Below are 12,128 nucleotides of genomic sequence, written 5' to 3' on the forward strand. Positions count from 1 at the left end.
AAATAAAAGCCACAAAATAATCAGATTTAACAACACTGGCTGCCAGACCCAGGGACGACCATATCTTGATGGTTTGAAACGGCCAATAAAGCAACCAACATTTATCCAGAAAATCCATAACAATTTCACCTTTAAATTCCTATCCATGTGTACCTTTTAGTAAAATGGAAGACACCCCTGCTTGAATTGCACTACCCAAATCTGATATGGTGGCCTAGACTAGTTTTACTTCCCATTGTCCTATTTTTGTACTAGTTATTATTAGATACACTCCCAAGTGGTAGCTCTATCCCACATAGAGAGTGAGAAGGAAAAAGAAAAGCTTCACAACACAAGCACAGATTCATTTTCAAAGGAGGTTAGCAATAAGTCAGTGGCATAAAATAAAATAATGCCTAAAACTAGCCAGCAGATTCTCAAAAAAAAAAATTACAACAGTTGGCAACAAAGTCTGCACCTTTGACAAATAGTTGCTAACATCAGTTAGACATGATCTGAGAATTCCTCGACTTTGAAGCTGGTTTAAGAAATACTTTTCATGGTCAATACTAACTAATGAATCAAGAACATAGAACGAAATTGCTTTCCCAGTTTCACTCCCATGGATAGCATCCTTAGTAACCTGTAATAGAACAAAATGAAAATGAACCATATAACATTCAACAATGTGCTTAGTAAATGTAGTCAACTTACAATAAGACATGAACTTTCATGAATATTAGGGTTGGTGGACAACATAAGAATACAGTAATGCACACTTTAGTAAGTATAATTGGAGAATGTTGTATTTAGGGTCCAAAATCATCTACAGAAGACCAGAACCATGTTGGTGTGGTGATGACAGGCAGAGATATGCATATAAAAAGTTTACACAGCCGCTTTGATTGAGACTAAGTGGTGCAACATATCCATGTCACAGATGTACAGCAAACTTGCAATACCTTATGCTTCTCTTCAACATAATCGCGATAGAAATTTTGCCTAGATCTCTAATTAGAACATAAGGCCAGAGAAAGGAATGCTATCCAACACCAATAAGAGCATCATGTAAAGCATGACAAATAGTACAGAAAATATCTACAATTTATCCAAACAATTTGGTCAGGCTAGCATATGGCAAACTTAGCCTAGTGTCAACTGAATAACTGTCAGTTGTCACTTCAGCTACCTGGCCTTTGAGTATTATGGCCCCAAGCAACCTCATATGCATCTTCAGACATGACAGGGTTTTCAAAGAAAATTCAACTGACTGGTGCAACACATCAAACAAAGCATCCATTATTTTTTATTAACAGAAGAATGCCTAACCAAATCGATGACCGCTTGAGCTTCCTTCCTTATGATAGCAAAGTTGGCACGTGCTAATTCACTTTGCTCCTTCAGAACATTTTGAAGAGTGAGTTCATCATCATCTCCCTCCTGTTCTTCAAGTAGCAAGAAACGGATAACTGACGGAGGAACATCAGAGTCGAGAATGCTACCACAATACTGGAAGTAACTCAATAGTAATGCATATTGGCTGCAAAAGACAATCCAAAGTCAGCATTTATACTGGAAAAAGGAAAGAACAAGTTGGATAAAAAAAGGTCCTTCGTGCTCTAGTCACCAATGATGGTGAAATTACCGTCTTCTCAAGGTTTCAGACGATTCATTTCTCATTATTGCCATAATGAGCTTGAACAACAATGAGTTACAGGCTGCATTTGACAACTGTTTTGCCGAAATAATGTCAAGGCACGTAACTGCATCAGAATCTGCACCAGTTGGGCATATGAATCTTTCATCCCGCAGTTTAGCCATACAGGTCAGTGCTACCTTGAAAATGGCCACATGAACAAATTTAAGTAGTCTACAGAAGGTACGGTACTCGATTAAGAGAATGATAATTGATACAGAGCAGCTAAAGGACAAGTTACATTGGTTAAAATATACGCCATTTTCACTGAACAGTCTGGAGATGATGTGGCACCCAATGAAGCATCAAGCAGCCTGCAGCATTGTGTCCAATATGATTGTTACACTTATCAAGAACAAGAGTTTACATTCTACGAGAAGAGAGGCCAAATTTATAGTCAAAAAAGAAGAGAGGCCAAACTCACTCAAACAATAACTGTGAACGATTCTCAAGCAATGACATCCTTCTTGATACAGCTACCTGAAATTAACAACAAGTGGGTTACTATATCAAATTTCCAACAGAAAAGATTAAGTGGTCAGGTACACACACAACTCACTTCAACAATTTGAGACCAGCTAGTTAACATGTGAAGCTGGGCTGCCTGTTCTTCAAGATTTTTGTTATATCTCCAGGCCCATTTCAGCATATGATGGAACGATTCTTTTAGCTCTCCTTTCTCAGACTCACTCAATTGTGTGTGGAGTTCTTGTGACATCTGAACATCAAAAGAAGCAACTTGAAGAACATAATAATCTCAAAACCCAATATGAACAGGACTGAACACGCAACCTGGATAAGCTTTTGATGGAACGCATCCAGATCAATCAGTCGATCACCTCTCTCCGAAAAATAATATACACCGCCAAATTCAGATGTTGCAGAATTCCGTAGGATCTCTTCAATCTAAGAATCAAAAAACTGATGAGATACCAAAAACAAAATAATAATTTCACAGGTTCACATGCACACCTTCGATTCAACTCTCAGATTTGAAAGCAACTGAGGGTATTTCATTGAAGTGTCTGGACATCTGAACTGTACAACTTCAAGCAATTCCAAAACCTACATGAAACAAATAGCACATAAGATTTTCTAGCTGACAAATTGTCAAGACATCTTACTCTCACTGTTAAGGAATAAAAGTTCAGCAAGTCCGGATACTTCTGAAGTTTTGCGGTGTCCTGAATGGTGAACCATTCAGGACTGCTCCATGTGCAGGCATGAGTTTTATTAACGCCGGTGAAGCATTTGCGCTTCAAGCCACCTCTGACTCTGTCGTTCACTGCTCAGTGGCTAGGCCATCAATAATCCCAAATCATTGCCAAGTCTAAAAGGCAATCCAACCAGCCAGTGATGTTGCCACCAGATGGTCCCTCGTCAAAAGAAGCTGTCTTTTGTGGTCCATGGTTCACTCAATTTTGAAACCAATGTTCTGGGTATTGAGCACCTAGACTGCTCCATAATTCGCTTTTTTGGTCCAAAAATATTGGCAAATTTGATAATTTGCCACCCCTTACCTCCCCCTTTCATAATTTGCCCCCCTCCTGAGAATGACAGGTGGGGCCCGGGCCCGCCCGTCATTGAGACAATGGGTGGCAAATTGTGAAAGGGAGAAATAAGGGGTGGCAAATTATCAAATCGCCCAAAAATATTCTCCATGCATAATCTTCTAAGCTGATGTAGTTGCACAGGTGCTAGAAATTTCTAATAGATTTTTGATTTCATGTATATGGTACCTAGTGAAATAATGGCCAACTAGGGGTGTGTTTGGTTGGAGAACCAAGCGGAATGGAATGGAATGTCATGGTTCCATCCAACTGGAATGGAACAGGTCGATTCTTCTGTTTGGTCGAAAATAGTAAAGTATAATGGAAAGGTTCCATCTCGGTGTTTTGTTCGAGAGATATCTCATCTTCAATAGGAAGGGTGACATTCCCCCCCTCACCCCTCTCTCTCTCATATGCTACGTATAATCTCAAGTTCTCAACAATCATAACTCGGATGGTAGCAACAATTAGTGCATACAACCACACAAGTCAACATTAAGAACAGATCGAGGTTTTCTCGATTTCAGCAACAACAAAAAAATCAAAGGTTACTAATGTGACTAAAAAACACTATATCTTTACTGGAAACAAGCACCTCAAATAATTGACCACACCATGCTACTTCCTAGTGCACCTGAGAAGTAAAATTATACTCCCTCTGTCCCATAATGTAAGACGTTTTTTGACACTAGTGTTATGGGACGGGGGGAGTATAACCTATGATCCAAACTTCCAAAGCATCTCGATAGAGAATGCCGAAACTTGATCACTGGAACATGCAAGAAAACCAAGGATGCCTCGAATAGCACTTAAATAATGTAAACTGTCACATTTAAATCTGGGAATGGGTTTTGATTAACTGGGGCCAATGGTTCGGTTTTTTGCTCTGGGCTTAATTGGTCCGGGTTGTGATGGGCCAGACTGTTATCAGTTTGGTTTGGTTTGGGTTTACATAAAAACAAGTTGGGTATGGCTGGGTGTGGGTCTAAATGGTTTGGTCGCTAACAGTTGCAAATCCTGGTTTAGAACCGGTTCTTGAAGTGGGTGTATGCACGCGACGTGACGTGGCTGGTCACACATGTATGTACGCAACGCGACGCGTCTGGATACATACGTATTGGGCTGCTACTATGGATCAATTAAGCTACTAGCTAGCTTGCTTGTTTCTTGGTTAGCTTTGTACATACAGCAGATTGATTTGGTTTCAACCCAAAACTAAGAACTAGGTTAAACCCATAGTTTGAATAGTGGTTTGGTTTTGGTTGAGGTGGACAGGGCGTACGGTTTGGTTTGGTTTTGGTTCTGCGTGATAATTGGAGGTGTGGTTTAGTTCTGATTCAAACTCCGCATTGACTGGTTATGGTTTAGGTTTGGTTGAGTTGTATAACCATTGCCAGGTTTAGTCACATTACATCTAGCAACCTTGGGTTCGCAAATCAAGAAAAACAGGCAAAACTTAGAAATGGAAGTTCTGGGAACATGGTTCTATATCCTTGCAGATGACTCATGATAGCAAAACAAAGTGACGCCACAGAATCAAGCCGAGGCGGGCGGACGCACTCCTCTTCCTCTGTTCCTCAATGATGGTGAGCTTGATACCCTTGCCCTTGGGCCAAGGTTTTCGAGTCGACGAGTCGTTCTGGGGTAGTGACTCTTGAATAGTCGACCCTGTAGTTGCGACTAGTCGCGACTCGTCGACGTCGACACGTTGTTGAGTCGACATTTTTTATGACTCATCGACTAGTCGACGGCTAGTCATTCAACTTAAAAACAGTGCCGTAGGCAGGCTCACGAACGATGCAGTGTGGCACCTGCTACCGGTGTGTCTCCTGGCGCAAGAGCACCTGCAGAGATTCCACAGCGCAGACGTTGACTTCCCGATGGATCTTGTGTGTGCTCGCCTTGCTGGGCTGCCACCCAGGTGTGGCCACCGCTGGCCAAAACCAGCCCTGGCCCCCTGCCTCCCCCTTCCACAACGTTTGCACATCGATGCTTGAGGTGTGCCCACGGGAGAGAGGAGGTGAGTATGTGAGAGGTTACTGGGTGAGAGGATGGCGTGGTGAGATTGGGAAGTCGCATGAGAGCACAGAACATAAGATTCTAGCAAGAAGAAGACAGCCCGGCTGATTTGGTGTTACCTCCGCATCTGAGGTGAATATTCCTCTGTGTGGAACCACCTCATTGCACTCCACTCCTCCAACCAAACAGCCGGATGGCCCCAAATCTGGAACCAACTCGTTACAATCCACGACATTCTCCAACCAAACACACCTTAGGTGTGATACTAGCTTATGGTTACTAAAAGGAACTGACAAAAATGCAGGCAGGCAGCGAAATCAAGTTGGACTATTAAAGGCAGCAGCAAGAATTATATCTAGGACGATGATCAACGAGTAACACAGTAGCCACCCCGTATTTCCAGCCATATTTCTGTGGTTTGTTGGAGCTAACCTTATTGTGACTTGAACAAGGAAGATAAGTCCAAGTTGGGTTCGTGCCAGAAGCTGCCAGCAATAGCTAGCTAGTTGCCTTAGTAGTGAGTAAGAAAGGGCTGCAGCAAGCAGTAGTAAAAGCGAAGTTGGAATTTACCTTAGGTGTCAGAGTTGTACTCTTGTTTTGGTAGAAGATACTGATCATGTGCTAGCTGCATAAGAGTAGTCTAGCTAGGTCGGTTTGAGTAAAGTCTTATATAAGGACATGCGCCCCATGGATGTAAAAAATAAGCATTGGCTGCTAAGTGAAAGAGCAAGGGCATCTGTTGCCCAGAACAACAACTTTCTTGTGTGTGTGTCTCCAGAAAGAAAGAAGAGAGGTTCAGTCTAACAGCCTTAATGGTACCAACAGATTTCAGGCGCTTTCACTAAGAGCATCTCCAACAGGCGCGCCAAACTAGCGCCGCGCCGCAAAATCCCCCCTTTTAGCGCGCGCGCAACCGGAATAGTTGCTCCAGTGGGCGCGCGAAAACCGCGCGCGCAGCATACGTAGTCTAGCGCGCGGGCCGAAACGCAATCGCGCGCCGCTTATTTGCCCCTCCAGCCGCGCCGCCGCCGCCGACCGCGCCACCCGGCGACCGTTCCGGCGCTTCCCCGGCCTATCCCCGCCCCGCGCGTGCTTTCTCCGGCCCCCCTCTAGTCCCGACGCCCCGCGCGCGTGCTAGTCCTCCGACGAACAGCGCCCGCGCGCTCGCTGCCCGCAAGGTGTTCGACAAAACGCCTAGAAGGTATGTATTGCTCAAAAGCCATGAATTTCATGCATGTTGATTGTAGTTTTGTATTTATAGTATAGTATTCAACATTGTAGATGAGTTCGTCGTATGATTCTTCCGAAGAAGAATTTGATATGGAAGAGGAGGATCTTGCAATGATCCTAGCTATGCATATTAATAAAAAACTGAAGCACAGTGGTTCAGTTATGGGTCGTAAAAAATTTGGAGGGATAGGATCGATGCCCACAACAAATTGATCAGGCATTATTTTGCGGAGAATCCCACATACCCCAAGTCGTATTTTCGTCGCCGGTTTAGGATGAGCACCGAGTTGTTCAGGCGCATTGCAAAGAAACTAGCGAGCCATGACCGCTTTTTTCAGCAAAGGAGGAATGCCGCCGGAGAGCTCGGGCATAGCACCTTTCAGAAGGTGGCAGCCGCTTTGCGTATGTTGGCATACGGTATACCGGCTGATCTAGTTGATGATCACTTGGCTACGGGTGAGAGCCAAGCCATCATGTGTGTCAAGCGCTTCGCAGTCGGAATTGTGCAGGTGTTTGGCGAGGAGTATTTGAGATCTCCCAACGCTGAAGACGTCGCAAGGCTTTTAGCGATGAACAAAGCTCACGGTTTTCCTGGCATGCTTGGCTCAATAGATTGCATGCATTGGACTTGGAAAATTGTCCAAAGGCATGGCATGGGCAATTCCACGGCCAAAAAAAGGGTTCCACTATAATCCTTGAAGCGGTGGCCGATCAAGAGACTTGGATTTGGCATGCATTCTTTGGAATGCCTGGATCTTTGAATGACATCAATGTTATCAACCGGTCAGCACTGATGAGTAAGATTGCAAATGGGGAGTTGCCACCGGTGCAGTTTGTAGCAAATGGCCGTACATACAACTATGGCTTTTATCTAGCGGATGGCATCTATCCAAAATGGCAAACCTTTGTCAAGCCGTTGAAAAAGCCAGAAGGTAAGAAAAATCTTGATTTCCACAATGCTCAGGCGGCGGCTAGAAAAGATGTGGAGAGAGCTTTTGGGATTTTGCAAGCCCAATTTGCTATTGTGAGAGGACCGGCTAGATTTTGGGATCAGAAGATGCTTTGGTACATAATGCACGCTTGTGATCATGCACAACATGATCATCGAGAATGAGCGTGGCCAAGATGTAGACTACTCTCAGTATGAGCTCTTGGGACATCCCGTGCGAGTGCGACGAAGGGCTGAAAGGGTGGCCCGTTTTGTTGCCTCCTATCATGCCATTCGACGTCCCGCAGCGCATAATGATCTTCAGAAGGATCTCATTGAGGAGTGGTGGGCATGGAATGGACGACAAAGAGCATCATGATTTGTGCGTTCGTTTATTGTATTGTTGAACTATTTGTTGTGTTTAATTGCACTATTTGTTGTATTGAACGATAAAAACTGTTTGTTTGAGTTGTAATAAACGAAATTGAACTATTTATTTTTGTTTGTTTTGATCTTTTTGCTTCTGTTTTCAAATGCATATGTTGTTTGTGCGAATCGCGCGCGCTGCATTTTGGCGCGTTGCTGGAGCGGCGCGCGCGCTGCATTTTAGCGCGGCTGCTGGAGCCAGCGCTGAGCGCCGCGCTGAGCGCCGCGCCAAACCAGGCGATGCGCGCGCGGCATATCTGTTTTTTGCGCGCGGCGCGACCGGCGCCTGTTGGAGATGCTCTAAGAAACTAAGGGCTCGCAATAATTGCACAGAGCTACAACGAGGTAATAAAAAATAGGTCCTGTCCCCAAAAAAAACATTCCATCACAATGGAGATAACATCATACTTATCTAAGTACACATGTCCAACTGAATGCTAATGGTGACATCAGTTCCCTGGACATTTTGTAGTTCAGTATAATCCGTACACTTGGAGGCGGAAATCAAGTTCAGCTCTCATAACCAGATCATCTTCTAACAAGCTGCATTTAGTATGAAAATATACTGACAATAATCCAACACACACTAGATCACAGATTTACACAGGCACTACCGCACAGAACTATTTCTTCATTCAAAAAACAAGCAAGTCAACAAACAAAAATAGCAGACATCAAGCATTACCTTGTTTCTATTCATCAGCCCACTGCTAGTGCAAATGGGAGTGCCAGGAGATTGGAACATGCTTGCATTCTTCATGTTCTCAGCACAGTGACCAAAAGTATCATTAAGAATAGCCAGACAAGCTTCCCGATACACAGATGATGATATATCAGATACATGTAGTGCCAATGCTTGTATCTTTAGTAACCACGCCCTCTGAAACCAACAAACTACAGTTTAATAACACAACAAATATACCAACAAGACTAAAATAGCAGTCAACCACCAAAACCAATAATATCCTGAAAATCAGCCATTTGGTTTCGCAGCTGATATATGATTGCTAAGTAGCAAAACAAGATCTCCAATAATCCAGTTGTTTTCCCATATCCCATCCGATAAAAGAATTGTGCTGTCAAATCACTAGCACTTTTCAGTTATTGCAAAGTATTAGCAGTTCGGTAGTGTCCAAGTAGTTGCACAAATGCAACAAATTACCTGAAATGGAGAATACCTGAAGGTTGCTATTAAACTACCTAGCATGTCCCTAACTTACTGTTTTCAGATTGTGCTTCCCTACATTTCATGACAAACTATAATTTTATATTCATATATATATATATATATATATATATATATATATATATATAAAGAATAATTCAATGGAAGATTTAATCGCTCAATGGATTGACATCAAGTTTTTACCTAGATTGGTTCTCAGTTTTGTTAACTATTCAAAAAGGACTTTTAAAGATTGATGATCGAGAAAGATTTTTTCTACAAAGAAATCAAGAAAGATCGATGTGTAGAGATTTTATACCTCATGGAGCATGCTGATGCGAAGAGCTTGATTATTGTTCCTTTTGGGAAGTGGTGAAACACCGATGGTCCCAACATGCTGAAATCAGTAGGCAAGAAAACTATGAGTTTCAATTTAAGCATTTAACTATGTTGATCGAACAGTAGAAAACAAGAAACGAGAACCTTTGAAAAGAACTGGTACTTCGTTGTACTCAGGAGATCCATGACAGGTCCACAAGTTAAAGGATCAAGACATGACTCGTACATCAGCTGAATTCAGACAAGGCAAATGATTTTTTTTGTGCAAAAAGGCAAAAATTGTAAAATAAGATTATCTGATTTCTGTCAACTCAGAAAACAAACCTGAAAACTGAACTCGTGAAGTAAAGCATTTATATCTGGCTTTGTCACCTTTTCGAGATTGTCAAGGATTATCTTTAAACAACTGTAGTACAATGATAGTCAGTTCATCAAGAAAGTACATCACTATATGTAAGCATGTGGCATGAATTTAACCTGTAGTGGGATTTTGGTTTTAGAACAGTTCGTTCTATAGGTCCATTGACATCAAATCTTAGGAGTAAATGTGTAATGTTGGGAGCTGGACGACAAATATTGTCAATAAGTAGCTGCATGAAACATGTCTAGCAGAGTTAAAAATGACAGGTATATTAAGTAGTCCGTAAGAGAAACTCAAAGAAAGCTACAAATAGCAACCTGCAGTATTAGAACACCGACATCATCTTTTGTGTTCTCTATGACCTGGAAATCGTCAAAACGGAACTCCAAGCAAGCAGCGTAATCCTCAATTACAGATTTAGCAACATCTTCTTTCAGAAGCAACTGTACAAGCCCAACTATTCTAGAACTGTCATGGAAAGAAACTAGTAAACACATTGGCAATTTGCATATTTCTCTTCAGTAAATTGTAGATTATAGGGAACGAAATGCAGTACAAGCCCAACTATTCTAGAACGGTCATGGGAAGAAATTAGTAAGCACATTGGCAATTTGCATATTTCTCTTCAGTAAATTGTAGATGTTGATAGGAAATGAAATGTAGTCTCCAACATATAGCAAGCTGAAACAGGCAGCCGGAAGCAAAAAAAATGCAAGTAATATGGATTCCCAAGTGAAAATTTCCAGAAAATACTTCTATCAAAATATTAGAGAAAATCCATACCTCAGGATGCCCATAATTTTTATTGAACACTGCTGAATTTGAGGAAGATAATCATATCGAACAAACTCTAGCAAAGATATAATTTGTCTATGATTTTGAGATAATATAATGTCCAAGGGCTGCATAATTCAAAGGAAAAAAAATCAGATAGAGAGAGGAATGACCAACAAAAACTAGAAAATGACATAAGAAAGAATAAAAACCTGGTAGAGTGGACGGAAAACATCAGCAAGAACCACATCTCTCTCCATTACGAGAATAAATATTTCAAGTGAAAGATGGACAGCTTTCTCCAGAAGAATCCCGTAAGTTTGGGTAGTCCGTTCATTAATAAGAGTGTCAACACCCATTAGTATGATGTTCATAATATTGCGGAATGCAACCTTCCCACACATGAAATCCTGCACATATGAAGGTTGTTGTGTACAAGTTCATGAAAAATCTTTAGATCTTTGAAACAATGTCATCAGAGATACACCATAAAGCATAAGCAGCAGTCAGCTACTGGAGCAAAGAACATGAGTATATTATATAAATTCAAGAGCACAGAATGTATACTCATCTGCTTTAAACCTTTGTTTTGTTGAGAAATATGCAGTCAAGAAAATAAATCTGTACACTGTAATTGACATTGATAAGCATGAGAATTAACAAATTAAATCAGATAGTATTTCCTGAAAAGAGTTTTCTCTCAGATCATTGCTAAGATGCACGACATACGAAAAGAAAGCTGACAGCAAGCCTGATGACAAGTGCCAGAGACTATCTTCCGGCCTTCAATTTCTAAACACGGTAGAGGAAGATCTTTTTTTTTTTTGTACTTTTAGTAGGGTCTCAAGAAAGTTATCAGCCACTATAATCAAGAAAACTATGCAATACAGCATAATGCCAGATGACCCTTGACCAAAATAAAGTGAAAGGCTACTACAGAAATATAATAGGACATACTACTGTAGATCAGTGCATTGGGCAATGAGTAAGGACAAAAGTTACACGCCGTTCACAAGGGATCCAAACGGCGAAAAAGTTGTGATGAACTCCCAGGTACAATACTGACATGTAAATTATATAAGATCTAAGGGCAAAAAAAATGGACATACTTTCACAAGTTCTAGCACCGGGAGCTGTTTCTCGACTGAGGCATTTGATGTTGAAGGCCCAGACGTGTTAAAAGCAGCATAAATATCATCATCCTTTATGTCGTACATGCGCAAAACCCTGGATTCGAACAATAGCCAACTTATTTGAAGAGCATAATAATTGCATTGTGTAGCAGAATAACTTCAGTATAAAAGAAACTTCCATCAACAATAAAACTGCTGAATTCTCTCACTAAGGAAGATATTTCCCACTGGCTAGGATAACATAGAGGAGTTATTTCCCACTTGCATATAGTTGGTCTTTCAATACAATATAAATACGCCTCTCCCGACTGTTCGCAAATAAACAAAATATACATAAAGAGAGAGATATAAATCATTATACTCACATATGAAAGTGCTCCAAGCAGGCCAGTGCTAATTCCCACTTTTCCCGAGGGTCAGCATAGGCTCTTTGGGGAAAAGGCCCAAAGACATCCTCATATACAAATTTAAAGATACCCATGAACCTAGAAGGAAAAGATATTACTATCCAAAATGTTTTAAGTACAG

General features: G+C 41.4%; 1 protein-coding gene across 4 annotated transcripts in view; it reads right to left on the bottom strand.

The window, feature by feature from the left end:
• Positions 1–12,128, bottom strand: part of LOC123127234 (nuclear pore complex protein NUP205) — a 37,497-nt gene that overhangs the window by 8,919 nt on the left and 16,450 nt on the right. For all 4 annotated transcript variants that reach the window (XR_006462201.1, XM_044546823.1, XM_044546825.1 and 1 more), the window contains exons 17-34: positions 11,966–12,085; positions 11,577–11,694; positions 10,680–10,877; positions 10,477–10,595; positions 10,011–10,161; positions 9,810–9,922; positions 9,657–9,738; positions 9,477–9,563; positions 9,313–9,390; positions 8,514–8,708; positions 2,648–2,740; positions 2,468–2,581; positions 2,235–2,393; positions 2,100–2,155; positions 1,917–1,989; positions 1,625–1,815; positions 1,309–1,519; positions 458–622 (exon numbers count right to left, since the gene is read on the bottom strand). Coding sequence is in view for 3 of the 4 variants with exons in the window: in XM_044546823.1 (XP_044402758.1) it covers positions 458–622; positions 1,309–1,519; positions 1,625–1,815; positions 1,917–1,989; positions 2,100–2,155; positions 2,235–2,393; positions 2,468–2,581; positions 2,648–2,740; positions 8,514–8,708; positions 9,313–9,390; positions 9,477–9,563; positions 9,657–9,738; positions 9,810–9,922; positions 10,011–10,161; positions 10,477–10,595; positions 10,680–10,877; positions 11,577–11,694; positions 11,966–12,085 (2,323 nt within the window). In the remaining variant the exon portion in view is untranslated. The remainder of the gene's footprint in view (positions 1–457; positions 623–1,308; positions 1,520–1,624; positions 1,816–1,916; positions 1,990–2,099; positions 2,156–2,234; positions 2,394–2,467; positions 2,582–2,647; positions 2,741–8,513; positions 8,709–9,312; positions 9,391–9,476; positions 9,564–9,656; positions 9,739–9,809; positions 9,923–10,010; positions 10,162–10,476; positions 10,596–10,679; positions 10,878–11,576; positions 11,695–11,965; positions 12,086–12,128) is intronic.

The sequence above is a fragment of the Triticum aestivum genome, chromosome 6A (genome assembly GCF_018294505.1).
Source record: "Triticum aestivum cultivar Chinese Spring chromosome 6A, IWGSC CS RefSeq v2.1, whole genome shotgun sequence".
Lineage (NCBI taxonomy): Eukaryota > Viridiplantae > Streptophyta > Magnoliopsida > Poales > Poaceae > Triticum > Triticum aestivum.